Below are 18,315 nucleotides of genomic sequence, written 5' to 3' on the forward strand. Positions count from 1 at the left end.
AGAAAATTCTGATGCTTCGGAGAGAAAAGTACTGCTAGTCTTGCTCCTGGCAGGAATGCTGTCCTTAGCCACAATTATATTTTTCTTCCTCTTGGTCCAGAAAGGGCTACCTTATGTGCCCCAATCACCATCAAACTGTGACATCACAATTCCAACACTCCAGATCAGCCCAGGTGTCAAGCTCAAGACTAGCAGGTGCCCTATCTGGACAACTGTTGTCCCTCCAGCTCTGTTTAGAGGTCCCCACTGGGTTGAACCAAGCAGTCCACCTCGAACTGGCAGCCCCCATTTTTGCATGTTCCACCTTGTCACCCACTTAGGAGAAATGCTAACTTTCTGTGTTCTAGAGTGTCCTCCAGAGCCACTGCAGCTGTTTTCCTGTCTCCAGAGTCAGGGAGGACAGGGCCCATTGGGATGAGACCATCTCAGCAGGTCTGCCTCCTGGTTAGGGAGGAGGGTAGTCCCCCAACCCTGTGCTCATTAGACTCTGCTAGGCTCAGCCAATACAGTCTTCTCTTGATCAAAGGCTCAGCGGAAATTGCATCCCCACTTCTCACATTTGTGCTTTGCCCATTTCGAATGTACTAGTGGCTTGGTTCATACACACACACATGTAAAATCAATACAGTGGAAAAGGCCCACTGCACCCTAAACACATGAATCCGGGGTTGAGAGTTCAGAGGAGGCGAGGAAGTCCTGAAGCCATGCCTGCACCGCCCTTGATCCCAGGTCTGCCAGCAGGGTGCATGCGAGGCACCTGGGGGCCATGCAGGTGTTTAGGGCCCAGCTGTCCATAGCAGCTCCTCAGAATGGGAAGGTTAAGTACTGGGGACTTGGGCTACTCAATGTCCTATTCAGTGGTCAAGTCCCAAGTATGAGGAATGGTGGCCCAACCATCATCCAAGCCGGAGTACCTTCTTGTGGCTGCCTCAGTGGATTAGAAACAAAGCACTAAATCTGTGTGTGTAATTTATAAAATATCCTTTATTTACCTAAGGAACACAGTCAAGTGGTAGCTTTAAAAAAAAAAAACACTTTTTAAAAGATATTCTTAGTGTTGTGACCTGGCTTTGGAGCCCCATGTGAGTAGGACAGTGGCAGAAGCCACCTGCTGTGGCTTTGCCAAATTCTCCTGCTCTGGCAGAAGTTTGGTAGGAAAAAGGCAGGTGTTGCAACAGCTCTCCTTCCAGTTGCTTATAATAAAAAATAATTAGTTTTGAGGTTTACAAAGAGCAGAAGTAACATTTATACTGCTGGTATTCCATCAAAAGATTATTTGTAATATATTCATTCCAGGAAGTATGTAAATGTTTTAAAGGAATTGATAATTTGTACTTATTGTTTATGGGGACTATGTATATTAGAATTTTACCATTTCTATGAGAGCGTGGCATTTCTTTACAAATTCAGAAATTCCCCAGTTTATGTAAAATTGTACTTCCTGATTTTACTACTTAGTAAAAAAGAAATAAATTAAGAGTAACATTCAGAAAGGTACTTTTTTTTTTTTTTCAAGCACAATGGTTTACTCAAACTAGTTTGCTTAAAAATGTTAGGGAATCTCCACCAATCAGTAATCCTGCTGGCTCTCGTACCAGAAAAATCCATGAACACACGTGGCACTGAGCTGTTTTCACAAGATTTCCTTTCTAATAAATACAACACTTTCTCCTCCTCTCAGATGTGAACCTCAGATGCCAAAATGCAGATGTGCCAACTGGAGGCGCGTTGCTAAGCAAAGGAGAAGGCTAGCAAATCTGTCCAGCAAATTAGATTGTACAGTGGGATGGCGTCTGCTTTGCAACCTCAGACAGGAAGCGGCTGTGCTCTCATCCTCCAGGCAGGTTGAGGCTGGTGGCCCTTACTGGGCATGTAAAAGGGTCCTTATGGGTTAGAACATAAGGGCTTTGAGGAAAAATACAAAAAGCCTCATTAAAATTGGAGGCCTACATGAATACCCTCAAGAGATTGCACTGAGGTCTTGTGCTGTGCTTGGGTGATCTGCCCTTTTCATGCCGGGGGCTGCATGTCCCCTGGCTGACCTGAGCTGTGGACTGTAACCTTCTCCTACAGCTCTGTGGGGCTCTAAAGAGGACATCGACCTCAACCAAAAGCCAGAGAGAGGGAAAACCTCAAACACTTAAAACTAGGTTCAAAAGCCCACCAACACCTTGTCTGCCTTCCCCTGGTTCACATCTGGTTAGGGGCTGTGATAAGAATTCAGAATCTGTGCTGCCCCACGGAGAAAGGGACAACGGCAAGGAAACACCCAAATACAATAAATAACCGCCAGCTCGGGACCCTGTCCCTCCCCCAGCTAGCGCTGGGGGTTCTTCCTCTATCTGAACTGAAGGAACAGAGGGAGGACTCCCACCCACAAGCCTCCTGCACGACATCCAATGCAGGAACCCACTGCTGCTTCTGCATGGGACAGAGCCTCAGTCTTTTGCTTTATAGCATCGTTTATGGCATAAACCAGGAACGTAATGTGTTTACACAAACACGACAATTGTACATCAGCATCTTTACAATATTAAAGGAGTCATATACAAGTCTACAGGCATTGTATGCAGGGCAGTACCAGTCAGGCACCCTACCCACAAAGCATTTGTCTGCAGGTTATCCACCTGGGGAAGAGCCAGCTTGGGCAAGCATGACATGGCCGGGGTGTCCATCTTTGGGCCTATCTTCAGGGAGGCAGCCGGTCTATGAGGACCCCTTGGGGCCAATCCTTATTAGAATCACTTCCAACTGGCAGGCCAGTATAACAAGTTTAATTAAAATTCAGTGTGCATATTAGTATGGGAAAATCAGAGCTGAGGACGGCTTCCTGAGGCGGGGCCCCAGAGGATGCTGCTGACAGATGGGCCCTTCACCATGGGGCCCATTCCTGAGGTAAGGATGCCATGTGGCCCTGTGGCTGGTCTGGATGGGGAAAGATTCCTCTGGGAGCCCAGGTGTGAGGACATACAAACAGGACTGGAAGCCCCTGGGCATTAGGAGGTCAGGTGACCCACCTAGTGTGTGGCCTGTGCCCCAGGTGGCAGCAAAAGTCAGGGTTTCAGATGGTTCCACAGCCATCTGTCCCTCATACCCTCCTCCCAGCAGCCCTGCCCCCAGGGGGCCCTGCTTCGGCTCCTACAGCACTACCCTCCCTACCTCAGTCCCTAGAGCAGGGACCACAAGTATCCAAGCCCCATTCTGTGGGCACCTGGGCTGGAGTGCCCGGCAGCTCTTCCAACATTCCTGCATGCCACGCATCTGAGAACGGAGCACCAGATAAAGAAGTGTTGGTCCTTGTCCTCCTCTCTGGCTTGTGCAGTTACAGTTATTTCTGTCTTAAATACTGTAGAAAAATAAGCCATTTCTGACGCAAGGAGACCCACTGGAGTCTGCCACACGTGGAGAAGGATGAAGCGCTTCTCTGCCGTGGGCTGGGGAGGCCTGTGCTGACCCCACCGCGGCAGGTCCTGGAGCCTCAAAGGATGTGTGTCGGGCTGGGGAGCCAAGGGGACTGGGGAACTGGCGGCAGAGTTCCCACTGAGGCACCTTTGGGTCACATCAACAGTCCTTCAGCGGGCATGCCTCTAGCACCCCACATTCTGTTGCCATGACACCTGGGGCTCCCTGGGGTAGCTTTGGATCCTCTAGCCCCACCCTTAGTCCTACCGCTAAGCAGGTATAGGCAGAACTCCCCAGCACTGTTTCCAGGTCCCTGGGCTGTCCCCAGGGCCAAGAGGCCTCAGGTGCGCACTGAGGCAGGGCCTAGTCCAGGGGTTCCTGCTTTATCCGGACAGCGGTGGGGGTGGGCTGCGGCCGCCTCTCCTCCCGGCAAAGCACATACTCGCTGAACTGGGAGGAGTCCACACCACCCCCGCAGGATGCGGCCATGCTGAAACCCCTCTGGAACAGCCTCTCCAGGACCTGCCGGGGAAGAAAGAGGGGTCAGGAGTGCCCAGCTACAAGTCTGCCTGGCGTGGCCTGGTGGGAGGTAGCGAGCGCAAGCTACCCTCCTCTTGTTAAGATTACAGAGGTCCCAGTTGGGCAAACACAGGAGGGACAGAAGCAGCCTGGCCCGAGGGCCCTTGAGTGACTAAGCCTCAGTGGGCTGCCCCACACTGATGCCTCAGGGGTCGATAGCCTTGATTCAGGGACACAGAGACTTTGGGTCCCTCATCTCTTCTCCAGGATGTAACCTACCCCACTCTCTCCCAAAGTGTGGTCCCAGGGCCCCTCCTCAATAATAAAGAGACCCTGCCCCCAGCCTCTGGGCAGCCACCTGCTTCCCTGAGCTGTGAGTCCCAGATGTTTTGAAGCCTGGGGGCTCATCAGCTCAAGGGAGCTGGGGTGAAGAGGAAGAGTCCTCTCTGTTCGAGTCTGCCGTTGGGGTCTGGTCACTGTCTGACACCTATGTCCCGCAGCTAGCCAGTCCTCACTGACAGCCTGTGGAACGTATGCATGGGTGGGGGGTGGGGAGGATTTCCCCCACAAAGTCCACTCTTTCTGCCCCAAGCTTGAAATAGGAGTCTGCTCTTGGGTCTGGAAGAGCTGGTGGAAAATAAGTCCCATTCCATCTTGGGCTTCCCAGCTCTCACGCCATCTATGGAAAGCCTCTCCAGAAACACTCTGGGCAACTGTTTGGGACAGTGGCCCAGGTCAGCAGGGTGAGGAAGGGGTTGCAGACCACCTCCACTCTCAGCCTCTGACCTGCGGCTCCTGTTGCCTGGGTTTAATTTGAATCCAAACTCTGACTCTGGGTGTCAAATGAAGCACGCTTTGTTGAAAGTACTCTGGACAATTTTTATAGAACATCCTTTGGGAAAAAAAAAAAAAAGAGCACAGATCAATTTTTTTAAGTCCATCCCCCAGGCGCCATCATTTAATTATGAGCAGGATATAAATTATGCATCGACACATTGTTGCTTTTTCTGTGAGATGGCACAGAGGGCTTTGCCATTTCGGGGACTGCGCCTCCCTCCATCTCTCCTGTGCCGGAGGGCTTTGGGGAGGCAGGGGTGAGGTGGGTGGGGCCGGCGCAGCCCTCACCTGCACCGAGTTGAGCCGGCAGTAGCCATTGAGCGGGAAGCGAATGACGTGCGTGGGGTCCTGGTTCCAGCCGGCATTGACGGAGTTGCACATGACATCCCCGGTCTCGGGGAAGATCTCCTCGATGAGGGCCTTCTCACCGCTGAGCGCAATCCGCTCACCCAGGTCTGGCGTGACCCGCACCACCAGGCAGTCGCAGGCCCGGCTGCGGCGCCGCTGCTCCTGCTCCTGCTGCCAGCGCTCCAGCTCGCGCACCATGGGCTGCAGCTGGTAGTACCTTGCCTCCTCGTACAGCAGGCTGAAGTCCTGCGGACATGTGCAGACAGGGTGGGGGGCGGTGGGGGGCTGCCCTTTCCAACTCCAGGAGGGCCTCCTCTCACTAGTCCACAGAACTGTGACACCCGCCACCTCGCACAGTGTGGACTGGAACAGTTGCACCCACTGTACAGATGCGGAAAACGAGGCTCGAGCGATTGTGTGCGGAAGCGCAAGGGCAGTGCTGGGGTGCACTGGCGCCAGACGCCCTGCACCCTTCCACCTGGCCCCAAGAACTCAGGGAGGCGTCAGATGCATCATCCCTCTGGAGCAGAGAGAAGCCTCTGGAAAGACCAGAAGGCTAGACCAGAGGAGCCTGAGGCTGTGTCTATGCCTGCGGATCTGCTGCCTTCTCAGAATCCCAGACAGGAGTCTCATCTGCCCCAGAGAAACACACAGCCCAGCACGGAGGCAAAAGCACACCTGCCTAGGCTGGATTTTCCGCATCTTCATCTACCAGCTCTGAGGCCTCTGATCATCAGTAACTGACCTCTGAGCCTCAGTTTCCTCTTCTGTAAAATGGATGTAGACACCCAACTCAGAGAAGGGATGAGAATTTTAAAGGACAACAAGATCTGCCAAGTGCCTGGCTGGTCCCTGCCCCAGCAGGCTGTACAGGGAGGGGCCTGGGGTGGGGAGCTCATCTCTCGCCAGGCAGGCAGCCTTCTCCCAGGCTAGATGGGCTCACACCAACTGTCTCTAAAACACATGCTCACCATACCCGCCCCAGCCCTGCATAGCCAAGGACCCGTGCCTCATGCCACTCACTGGGGCTCAGCTCAAGATCGGCTGGCTGGTTGGTTGGTAAGCCTAAGGACCCCTGGGGGCGAGGCAAGGAAGCCCAACCCCAGAGCAGGGTCCGCCTCCTGCCTGCTGGCCTCAGCCTGTGCAACTGCCCAAGGGAGGCCTCTTGCCTGTCAGGGACTCATCCTGCCCCTCCACAGGGGTTCCTCGGGGCTCGACTTGGGGCCTCTGCTCTCATTGGCTCCCTAAGTGATATCTGCACACCAAACAACCCCCACATCTTTCAATATCAGCACCCAACACCCCACCAGCAATTCCACACGGGAGTCGAGTGCCACACTCCCCCCAGCCTGTTCCATCCCTGGGGCTGAACACATCCACTCAGACAGAAGCCGAAGGCCAGGAGACACCATGAAGAGCCCCCGACTCCCACCAATCCACATCCGTGGTCTTTTGCGTCCTTTGCCTAAATATAAGGGTAACCTGCCACCTTGACCCATCTTCACTGCCACCACCCTGGTCCAAAGCCTTCAAAAAACCTCCCTTGGCCTCTTGCGTCCACCCCCATCCCCCACCCTTCCCACATCCTTCTCCACACAATAGCTGGGATGATCAATTTACAGATCTGACTGTCATTCCCCTACTCACGACCTATCCACTGCATTCAGGGTGAAATGCCAAATGTCGAGCGAGCCACCAAGGTCCTGACGTCAACCAGCAGCCTCCCTTCCTGCCTTGCCCCTCCCAATTCATACAGCCTCAAGCTGACGCCTTCTCTTAAGTTCTGGAAGGTACCGATCCTTGCCACCCAGCCTCCTCACCACCTGTCTGCACCCCCTCCTTCCTTCACCACCCAGGGAAACACCCTCTCCTTCCCCAGCCGCCACGCTCCCCACGGTCGCTCCCACAATGTTCTCTACTTCTCTGAAGCATCTGCCTCCATGGAATTCAAGTGGTTTTTGTTCTACATCTGTCTTCCCACCAGACCATAAGTGCTATGGAGATAGGACCCACATCTGCCTTGTTTCACTGTGTTTTCAGCCTGAGCTGAGTTGTGGGCATCCAGTAACTCGGCTGGATAGGGGACAAAAGAGCCCCAGGGCCACTGGTCCTTTGGCTGCTGGAAGGAAGGAAGGAAGGAAGGAAGGAAGGGAGGGAGGGAGGGAGGGAGGGAGGGAGGACGGACAGATGGACATTTCTTGGTGTGAGCCCGGTAGTCCAGGCCTGAGCTCCCTTCCTCCAGGGTCCCTGGTACCACAGAGGGCAAGACTCTCGGAACCTGGACAGGTCTGCCCCAAGACCTGGGGGTCGCCTCATATTTACAGGGTGTTTGGTGTGGATCTGGACTTTCCCCTGCAAACCGCCAGCAAGGAACAGGGCTAAGAGCCTCTAACTCCTGTAGCTCCAGCACACGACAGTCCCTCAACATGACCGACATGAAACCAGGGTAAGTGCCGCTGCTGCTGCTTAATTGTTGTTACACCCTGATAAATAAGCTAAAAATGTGAGAAAACAAAATTAGTTTAGAAAAACTGATTTAGCCCTTGGCTTCACTGCTTAACTTTTTATGGTTACCATGACGACCGTGGGTCCATTTATTAAGTCACAGCGTCCCCTGTGTAACGCCACTGCACAGGCAGTGCAAGGGAGCCACCGGCTGGGGACTTACCTTGAAGTCATCTGGGAGCAGCAGTTTGGACGTCCGCAGGAAGCTCAGGACATAGCGGAAAATCTCCCCATCCCGGTCGATGAAATAATGTTGCTTCAAACTGTCCAGGACGATGGGCTCAGTGCCATTGAAGAGACGACTTATTCTGGGAGAGATGGAGGGCGGGATGTCTGAAGAAAGGGCCAAGTCCACCTGCCTTGCCCCACTGCTTAGGGCCCTCCCTACCCGAGGGGTAAGGGGCCTTACACCTTGACTCCAGGACTGTGCCAGGCCTGGCAGATGTCTGCACACACCAGAGGAAACCAGGCAGGACACCAGCATGGCAAGCAGCACATGCCACACACACTATCTACACTCATGAGCCACAGCCAGAGAGAGACACACCCACCCCCGACACATTACAGTCCTGGAAAACTACAGCAAGACATAGAAACAGGCTCCTTGCCCTCTCCCCCAACCCTTGCCGGATAGACTCACCCAGAAAACTCCCACTGACCATCAGACACCCCGGCCTCAGCCACATACCCAGTGAACACATGTAAACCAGTGAAGACAGTGTTGGGTCCCACACATCCACCTTACCCAACCCACATGGATGAGCATCTGACGTGACACACCTGGGCAACAGGCAGAGTCACATGGTCCACTCCCTTGCAACACACACATCACAGGCAGACCCAGACACATCCAGGGAAAGGACACACCAGCCAACACAAGGCAACCAAAGACACAGCTATGTACATGTGACAGACTCACAGATAAGCCACAAACATTTGCTCGGGGAGCCTTAGGGGAGATCTGAGACAGGCAGAAGTTTCTACATACTGCGTGCATGCGTGCCATGGTGCACACACGCCACAGTACACACACACCAGTGTGAACACAGAAGCAGTGCAGGTGCATGCACCACAATGCACAAGGATGTGCATATCTGGGAGAGGTCTGGGAGGGGAGATATGTCCCAGCACCCTGTCCTTTGAAGGGCAGTGGTTCTGACGGAAATATAGGCCCTGCAGGAAGCCCTTGGGGAGCTCCCGAGGCCAGTCCCCACACCAGGGACAGGGAGTCGGGCCTCAGAGTCAGGGCTTCAGTCTGCCCGGTGTCCAGGGCAGCAGGCTCTGGTTTGGCTCACTTCCCCTGCAGACTCCAGGCCCAGCTGTGGACATTTGGGAGCCACAAAGAGGGGTGAGGACAGTCAGAAACAGGAGGGAGGTTGGCAAGGTCTTCCCAGTGACAGCATCTCTAGACATCCTTCGGGAGGCAGGGCCACACACTTGTCCACAGCTAGACCCCACCAAGGCGGCAGCTTGTCGGCACAGCTCCAACCTTAGACCTAAGACTTCCAGCCCAGCCTGCACGAGCCCCCTCACTCTCTGCCTGCACCTTCATGCACCTTCCAGGGATTTGCCCTGTCCCCCAGCAGCTCAGTCCTCTGTCTACTCCAGGTCACTGCCCCTGAAGCCCTGCCCCACCCCTGCCATTGTGCACGTGAGCTGTGCTGCTGAGGGGTTAGATCTCAAAGCCTCTCTCAGGGCCTGTCATTCACACCGTTCTCCACTCCGGTGGCCTGGCACACTCAGGCATCGGCCATGAGGGTCTGCCCACATGTAGAGTAGCCATGAAGTCACTTGTTCTCACTCTGGGGACATGGCCCATCCCATCCCAGTGGGGCTGTATAAAAGGGCAAGGATGCCTCATGGATGGGCGTAAGCAGGCCAAAGCCTATGGTGAGGTGTGGAGAGGCCCGAGCCTGTGGGACCAGTGCTGCAGTCACCAGATACATTCATCTCAGGGCTTCAGAGACCATCGAGCCTTACCAAGCCCCCCATCTCTACCCCAGGCCTGGTGACAATGGTACTGGAGGACACAGCTCTCCTGGAAAGTCTTGTGGGCTCCATGGCCTAGTACAGCTGTCAAAACCCAAGAACTGGCCTCAGCAGAGCTTGGACATTCAAACATCAAATTGAGGGCCGCCCAGCATCCCTGGAGACAGATGAGACTGAGCAAGGCTGCCAGGTGCCATGGGCAGTCACCAGCGGAGAGCCCAGGACCCCAACATGGCACCTGCAGAAGGAAGTAAAATCTACATCCACAGGTGAGCCAGCAAGTCTGAAGCCTCAGCCTCCCTGTGGAACTTCCTCCACCCTTCCTGGTTAAGCTCAAACACTATGTGCAGCAAGCAATGCTGTAGGTTTGGCTGCCTTGCAAATCCCTTTGACGTCAGGGCTGGCTGAGGCTCCAGACCATCCTGTCCGTCTACAGTACTCCTGATCCACCCACATTCCAGAGCTGGCTGGGTTCTAGGTTGCCTTATTCGTCCAAGGCTAGACGGTTCTCAATCTGCCTTATTTCAGATTCTGGTTCTAGATCTTCCACAGTTCAGTTTGTATCTTCACAGGACCAAGGCCTTTCATGCCCTTGGAAGTCTGAGGCTACCAAGGATGTGAGCAGGGTGAGGGAAGATTAGGTCGGTCACCGCAGAGGAGCCCCAGAGACACATACGGAGTCAGCTCCTGCTCCAGGGAGGCTTCGGGGCTTGGGGTACCAAATTCAGAAGTTCACCATGGGATAGTCTGGTCAGTTCCGACCCCGGCTGACAGGGCTCTTTTTTTCTTTTTAACCTTTGACTCCAATTTCCTCAATGTTTCAGTGGAAAGTTTTATTAGTTTTAAAGCTCTTGGCCATCTCAGTCTGTTGCTTCCCACGGCCAGGATGGACGCGGGAGGGAGGCTGCAACGGCAGCAGCTCAACTACATCCGGTGGGCGGGAACGCGTGAGGTGTCAGCCCCAGGGAGTCCCCTCGCGCCTCAGGCGGCCATCTCTGGGCAGTGACTGCGAGCTGTCCTTGGGCTGACCAGCAGTGGCACCTGTTCCTTGTGTAGGAGTCCCCATATCAGCCAAGAACATGAAGCCCAAGCACAGTTCTGTGGGCAGGGAAACCCGAGGGCCTGGAGCACGAGGCTCTGGTGTCACAGCACTGCCCAGGGTGGGACTTGGCCGATCTACGTCCAGAAACACCCTAGGGGACTTCAGCACTTTAATTCTCCGTCTCCAGGTGACTCACAAAATGACATGGGGTAAGGGACAACTCTTGGTTTCCAAAATTGGTGACAAACAGTTTTTTTAACTTTAATGATTCACTCAAAGAAAGATGAGAGATCGGAGGGGCCCCTGCCAGTACAGCTGTCCAATCTACTTTTCAGGCCTGGTCCAATCCCCTGTTCCCTGTCTATCCTACAGATCACACCAGTCCCTGGCCTCTTAGGCCAAAGCTTCAGGCCAGTGGAGCAGGTCTCCCGCAAGCCAGAAGCCATCTAGGCGGAAGAGCAGATTCATCTGGAGCCCCAGCCTCAGGAAGAATGCAGGCTGCTACCTGCTCTGGGCACATCCTGCTGGCTGCAGGGCCACGGGGCCTCAGCTCTCCAGCAGGATGGGTGTGGGTGAGCTGCACTGTGGGTCTGGGGGGAGGACCACCCCCTGCCCTCCCTGCTCCCAGGCAGCAGCCTGGAGACAAGACAAGGAGGCCACCCCTGCCGGCTGGGGCTGCGACTGCTCCAGAAAAGCAAGTGTCTGATTTCAGGAAACTCTCTTCACAGAGGCTGTGGGAAAGGGTTTTATGAATTTCACTCACAAATGTTGTCAACCGATTCAGGGGTGATCTATCTCAAACAATTCGGGAATGCTATAGAGGAAAAAATTGAAATTAAATAAGCTGAATCCATCTCCTATCCAAAACAGGGCTCTGCAAACTAGCACACAGGCTGACACTGCTGACGTGGCCTCACAGATGCTGCCTCCCTCACCCCCACCCCGACCCACCGCCACCACAAAAGGCCCAAGTTCACAAGTGCCCCAGGCCAAGCCTCTGTTGGGCCAAGGAAATGAAGCCTAAACCGCCATCTGTCCCCCAGACTCTGAACTGGACACTGCGTCCACCTCAACGTTCCCTCCTTGAGGGAGCACCCCAGCCTCCATGACGGGCTCCAGCCAAGCCGCCCACCGGCTCTGCGAAGCAGCCGCCTCCCTGCACGAGGAATCCTCTGCACTCTGAGCAACGCACTGGCAACGAGGCAGTCTGACAAGAAAGCATCCCCGAGATGATCCCTCGGTGTCTGGGGGATTAATTAACTCCTCTTGCTATTTTAAATGTATAAAACGGGGGCGATGCCGGCAGCTTTGGCCCTCCCGCTGCTCAGCCATCAGCAGTGGCCACCTCGCTGTGCCAGGAGCAAGCCATTGCTCACTCGGCAAGCGGCACACCACATCCCCTCCCGGAGAGGCTCACAGAGATCCAGCCCAGCTCTGGTCAACCTTACTGCTGTGCCAGCAGGAAACCAGGTCGCCTCTGGCGAGAAACGCCAAGAGGCAAGAGCAGAAGAGTTGGCAGTGCGCAAGGCCTCCTGCAGACGGGCCCACAGGGAGCTCAGCACAGAAGCCAGCGCCAGGTTGGGTGGGTCCTGGTCAGTTACATTTTATGTGCAGATGGGGATATGAGGCTCATGCTTCTCCACAGGCCCGGATAGCCCCGCACATCCGGGAATTCCAGCAGTCACTGCAACCCTCCCTCACTTCAAGGGAGCCTGCTGCTAGCCCTCAGGGTCTGGCAGTGGCCACCCCAACAGGCAAAGATGGCAAACTGCAGCTTCCCCTCCTCCCTCCCTTTATGCGCTTTCCCAAGGGTGAGAATCATAAGTAGGATTAAATACTTCTCTCCCACACAACCCTCAGAAGTACACAGCATGGCTCACGAATGATCCTCTGCAAAGGCCAGGCCAGGGTCCTACTCAAGAGGAACTTGAAGGTACGTGAGATTACCCAGTCAGCTCCTGGCCTGCATAAGTGGCTTCTGCCAGTGGGTCAGAAGCTCTACCCACATCTAGCACTCTCCATGCTGCCAGCTCATGGTCACAAGTCTCTGTGTAAAGCAGCCTTCCAAATACAGACTTGGACTCCCAAACCCTAGTTCTCTGAATCTCTGTGCGTGAGCGGGCCCTGGAGAGCCCTGCCTGTTGGCTGGCAGAGGAGAAAGGCTCCATCGGTGGCAGCCTGCAGATGCTGCCGGTCACGGCTGCAAGCCTGGTGTGACAAGAGGCTCAGCTCTTACCTGGAGTCGGGGTACTTGGTGAGCGTGGCCAGGCTGCTGGTGTACATGTGGCCACCCACGTCGATGTGCACAGGCGCGTTGGACTTGGTAAGCTGGGCTGGTAGTGGGATCCCCTGGGCAGCCAGGGGAGACACGGGTGACCGGGTGAGAGACAACCGTGACATGCTTCCTCCCTCCTGCAGATGGAAATAAGGCAGAATCAAGAGTTTCTCCACAACAGAGCTGTGCACTCCCTTTATTGCCACTGTGATCACAGATCTAATCAGATCACTTGAGCCGGTGCCTGATCACATATTCAGCTGACAAATTATGGCCACCACTGTAATTAAGTGTATTTGCATCATTTTCTTCAAAGTACCAGAGGGAAAAAGAAAGATGCTTATTAGCAATAAGAAATCAAGAAAAAAAATTTTCAAGGTGTCAGCCTCCAGGGGCATAAAACAAACTGCAAAATTCTAATTAAAGGTCGCGGGCTTATGTGTTAGATGTGAAATATCCCCTGACAAACGAATCACCAATTTGTGAATTGGGATTCAGGGGTTTTTGCAAGTTTGTCTCAGTAACGAGACACCTCTAAATTAGTGACTTCCTCAGCACCTAAGGCGTTGAGTTTTATACATGTAGTAAATTTCACATCAAATTAAGAGCATTTTTGTTTCAAAAAATACATAATCGTACAGCCAGTCAACAGCCATCTCTCGAATGCCGCAGCTGCCAGGACGGGCAGGCAGGTCAGCCCGGGAGCAGGCGCTCAAGAAGAGGGCAAAGAAGTGGCCACCGGCCACTGACCAGCCCGCCCTGCTGGCTCTCACCGCGGTGCCGGCGCTGCCTTGGGCGTGAAGCGAGGACCCGCTCGGCCACTCCTTGCGGTGAGGCATCTAGGCTTCCATCGCTGCCCGGAGTATCTGTGGGAAAGTACCGGCAAATCAGAGAGGGCTTACTCCTCGGTAGTCACGGGCGCTGTGTATCCCATGGAGTCAAAGACGCTTATAATCGTCCTTTCAGCACATGCTCTCTAGGACCCCATGCCATACCACACAGCATTCTCCAGATTCCACCCACCTCTCTGCTGTCCCCATACCCCAAAGCGCGCCTCTGGGCCATAGCAAATTACTTACACACACACTCACTTGTGTTTTCTGGGCAGCTCCATGTCTGCTAATTCAGCTAATGACAATACTGAAACATATGCTCACCATAATTGCCCCAAAATGTTTCAGAACAAATCTGATTTTCCTGGTATTTTGGTTTAGAGCCATGTTACCAAGCGTGTCTCCTCTTGCATCGGCACAGAACCCTGTAAACCGCTGCTCGGGAATGATCCCCTACCCTCCAAGGGCTAGGGAGCCCAGGACCTCTCAGACCTCCAGAATAGTCTTGTCTGAGCCTAATGTATATCAGCCCCCCTCGGGATCACACCCTCAAGGCATGAGAGAGCTGGCCAGAAGGAACCCGACGACCGTACAGCAAATGAACCCTATCTCCTGCTCCTCTCCGCAGACTTAGTGCCTTTCCTCTGCTCCACAGTCCACCCAAAAAAGACTGTCCCTCAGTATCTAGAAGCCACCCCAGGGCACTGTACAGGCCCTATGCAAAAGGGTGGGGAAGAGCGGGTTTACACGGGCTCCCGCAAGCTTAACTTGGACTTGTCTCTCACAAGTGTAAACCTTGAGGAAGTAAGCTTTCTTAAAGGTTGACTTTGTGCCTTGAAATTCAACATCCAATGGTGAAACATGGACCAAGTTCCAATGGGCATCGAATCCTGCACATTTAAGTAAGGTTACCCTCCTAGGATCTGTTCTGCCCTCAGTATCTTGGCAAGTTCCCTGACATGAAACTGGGTGGAGCTGAGGGGGTTGCTATTAGCAGTCAGAGATGTTTCATTTATACCCTCACTGGGGGCTGCTCAGGGTTTGCTGCTTTTGGCATTCCTGAGTTCCAGTTAGCTTAAAAAAAAAAAAAAAAAAGCAGGTCATTTATCTCAAGGAAGTTCTGAGAAACCAAAACAGATGTCAGGAATGGGTCATCCTGCCCTGGGAGGCTCTGCTGGGTGAGGAGTCAGAAGGAAAGCCACATTGAGGATAAACTGTGCTGGAAGAAATTCTCATGGAAATTCTATCAAAGCAGACTGCGCAATGTTTTCCCTACTACCAGGACTCTACTCAAAAGTGACATTTAACACCAAGTACCCATCACAAAAGCTGCTCAATCCCGTACACACTCAGCCTCTTTTCCATTGCAAGCATAACCTTCCGTTCTCACCCAGCCTCTTTTCCATTGCAAGCATAACCTCATGTTCATGGCAAACCGGAAACTCACCGTTGGAAGCCCCAGGCTTTACGCCTTGACCCGAACCTCCAGCGATCCCTCCGACCAAAGCATCTGTGCTGGACAACGACCCTTTCCTGGAGACCACTGCTGAGGTCAGAAGCACAAAGTGGGCGCAGTAAGAGACACAAGTTCATTCCGCCAGCACCAGCACCAAACCCATGATCCAGCCCCAGCCCCAGAGCCCTCCCGAGGTTCGGCCGAACAGCCTGTTGCAGGCACCTGGTCGGTAGTGCGCGCGAGGGCCTGCGGGTTTCCAAACTGGGTGGGTACCGACCGGCTTCTCAGAGCTGCGGCAGGAGCCCCGGGTCCCGCGCCCGCCCGACGCCGAGCCCCGCCCGCCGGAGCAGAGGAAAGCGAGCAGAATGCCACGCTCATTTACACACAAAATGATTTTGTGTCCCATTGTGCTCGCAGTTGTTCAGCTCTCTGGGGGTGATTAAACTGGCTGAGCTGCAGCAGCTTGAGACGATTTCACTAAATCGCTTCTTCGAGAAGTTGCTTCTTTGGTAAGCTGTTATTTTAACCATAAAAGGTAAACAGAAGGCGCCTCGCGAGCTCCCTTCAGCCCTGCGCCCTGGGCGCTAGCCCGCGGCGAGATTGCCAGGGGCCTGCATGATTGTCCAGGGGGTGAGCCGGGAGGGAGGCGGGTAGGGCCACCTGGTGCGCGCCAGCCTCGCCGCGGGATCTGCCCGCCGATGTGAACTTCGGGGCGCCGGGAGCCGGCTGGGCTGAGGCCGGCTGCGCCGCAGGGCGGGGGTGGCCACCGAACCCGCAGCCGCCGAGCAGGGTGGGGAGGGGTGTGCAGCGGAGGCGGGGCGGAGGACAAAGTTAAATCAAGAGGCAGACACTTAGACACCACAGATGGGAAGCTCGCCTAATTAAGGACGTAAAAGCGCTTTTGTTCTCAAAGTTTATTGTTGGCGGGATTTAAAAAAAATTAATTGAAACTAATGCTGTTATTCAATGCAGTTAAATTCCTTCATGCACATTTGAGATACGGAGTGAAAACTTGAAGCTTATCTTTCTGTAGACGGGGGTTAGGGGGCGCGGGAAGACGAAGAGGCGCTTCGGCTACAGGAGAAGGGGGGATGTTTAGGAGTGAATGCCCGCTGCGTGCGTCCAGGCAGGGAGCACCGGCGGGCAGCCGGGATCCGGAGGCGGCGATCGTGTCTCCGCGTGGCCCTCCCCGAAGCCCCAAACTCCGCGCGCCCGGGACGACCACCAGCGCGCCGGCCCCTCCCGCCTGGTTTTGGACTCTTGAGGTGGGCGTCAGAGGACGCACATCTGTCCCATTAGAGACTTTTTCTCTCTGATTTGAGCGCCAAGCCGGGCCCTGTCTGCTCCGAAGCCGCAGCTGCGTGAGCCCGGTTCTGACCCCGGAAACTCGCCCGCCCGGCAGGGCGCTCAGCCCTGCACTGAGGCCCGAGTGCTGGGACCTGCACCCATCGCCTCCCCCCACCAAGCCCCGCGCGGCAGGAAGCGCCGAACCCCCCCGCGTGGGGAGGGTCTACCCGGAGCCAGGGCCGGCCCACGTGGACAATCCCCCCTCCCGGGCCAGGCCTTTGTGCTGGGTGCCCCCGCCGCCCAGCACCGGGACAAAGCAGCCGCCCCCGCCCAGGTCCGAACCCCAGCCAGGCGACTTTCTCGGTATCGCGGCCACTTTAGGGACAGGGGTGCACGGCGCTGAGCGGTGACCGCCCGCGCGGGGCTTACCTGGGAGCCGGAGCGGGGGATCCGGCTCGGGCACAACCCCCGCCCCCCGCAGCCGCCAGTCTCGGGCGCCGGGCGCAGCCTCGCCGCCTGTGCTTGCTGCGCGGGTCGCTCCGGTCTCGTCCTGGAGTTACTTTCTCTCTCGCCCCCAACCCTCCCCCCCACCCACCCCTCCCGCCCGGGCCCCCGCTTCGCACGGCCCCTCGCGGCGCAGCAGCGCGCCGAGGCCTCCTCCCGCCCTCCCCACTCGCCTCTCATATCCTCCCCTCCTCGCGGCCGCCGCCGCCGCCTCCTCTTTGCGCTGCTCTCCGGCTGCCCTCCCGCGGTTCCCACCTCCTCTCCTCTCTCCTCTCTCCTGTCTCTCCAGCGGCCTTTCCCGATCGCTGGCGAGAAAACCAGCCCCCCACCCCAACCCGTGGCCCGCGCCCCGTGTCGGCCGAGCCCGGACGCAAAGGGCAGCGATTCGGTTCCAAATTACCCAGCGCGGCGAGCGCGAGCGGGAGCGCGCGGCGACTCCTGGCTCGGGGCTCGGCTGCGCCGCGGGGCAGAGGATTAGAGTCGCAATTAGCTCCGCGCGCCCGCGCCCGCCGCGCTCGGCGACAGAAATGCGCTGTTTCCCCTCCTTTCACCGGGCGATTCCCACCCGCCTCTCCCGCGCCTTTCCGCCGGGGCCTCCGCCAGGACCCTCCCGGGAGCGGTGCGCCCAGGCCCCTGCGCCCTCCGCCGCCCAGCCCCCCGCCCCCCGCCGGCCAGCCACGCGGCGCCCGGGCCTCCTCCGGGCTCAGGAGGGGGCGGGGGAGAAGCTGATTTTAATCATTGTCATTTCATCTGATGTAATATTTCCCCGGGCGCTTTCAGCTGGGCATAAATTTTCGGCTCCCAAATAAGTAACACAGGGCACGTTTCTCACATTTCTTGACTCCTCGGTTACAAAGAGGAGAGCAGCCGCCGCCGCGGCGCCCGAGGCCAGGGGCGGGACTTGGGAAGAAACTGGGCTGCGAGTCCTCCGGAGCTGGAGCAGAGCCGGGGGCCAAGGCTGCCCCTCCCCCTCCCAGGCCTTCCTCCCCGGGTCTCTGCCCCAACTGCCCCTCTCCGGGCAGCAGCGCCGCCCGTGACGTCTGCGGACACGCGGTCGGCCACCGCAGGGGAGGGGCGCGCGAGGGGCGCCCGGCCGGCCGCCCGAGGCGAGGCGCGCCATTTCCTAACCACGCGCAGCGCGTTCGAGAGTCTGAGGCCAAGACTCCCCACGGCGACGAGGCCTGCGCCCGAGATGTCCCTCTCAGGTCCCTGTGTCGGCTGCCCCTTCCTCCTCTTCTACCTCCCCCTCCCCTTCTTCTTCCTCTGCTTTCCCTGGCACCCCGCCCACCCCTTACACCCCGGGACCATTTCCCCCGCT

General features: G+C 56.0%; 1 protein-coding gene across 4 annotated transcripts; it reads right to left on the bottom strand.

Moving 5' to 3' along the window:
* Positions 1 to 966: 966 nt before the first annotated feature.
* KCTD15 (potassium channel tetramerization domain containing 15) lies at positions 967 to 17,073 on the bottom strand. 4 transcript variants are annotated; one of them, XM_039888580.1, is made up of 7 exons: positions 16,923 to 17,073; positions 15,198 to 15,293; positions 13,691 to 13,783; positions 12,879 to 13,054; positions 7,775 to 7,919; positions 5,047 to 5,352; positions 967 to 3,924 (listed from the first exon to the last, which is right to left on the bottom strand). In XM_039888580.1, the coding sequence occupies exons 3-7, from the start codon at positions 13,754 to 13,756 to the stop codon at positions 3,766 to 3,768; spliced, it is 852 nt and encodes a 283-aa protein (XP_039744514.1). In that variant the 5' UTR covers positions 13,757 to 13,783; positions 15,198 to 15,293; positions 16,923 to 17,073; the 3' UTR covers positions 967 to 3,765. The 4 variants fall into 4 exon arrangements, with proteins under 4 accessions (XP_039744514.1, XP_039744513.1, XP_039744512.1 ...); XM_039888579.1 differs by having other exon boundaries at positions 15,198 to 15,296; XM_039888578.1 differs by lacking the exon at positions 967 to 3,924 and having other exon boundaries at positions 4,827 to 5,352.
* Between the last annotated feature and the right edge of the window lie 1,242 nt (positions 17,074 to 18,315).

This window comes from Pteropus medius, unplaced genomic scaffold, assembly GCF_902729225.1.
Source record: "Pteropus medius unplaced genomic scaffold, Ma_sr-lr_union100, whole genome shotgun sequence".
In the NCBI taxonomy this organism is placed as follows: Eukaryota; Metazoa; Chordata; class Mammalia; order Chiroptera; family Pteropodidae; genus Pteropus; species Pteropus medius.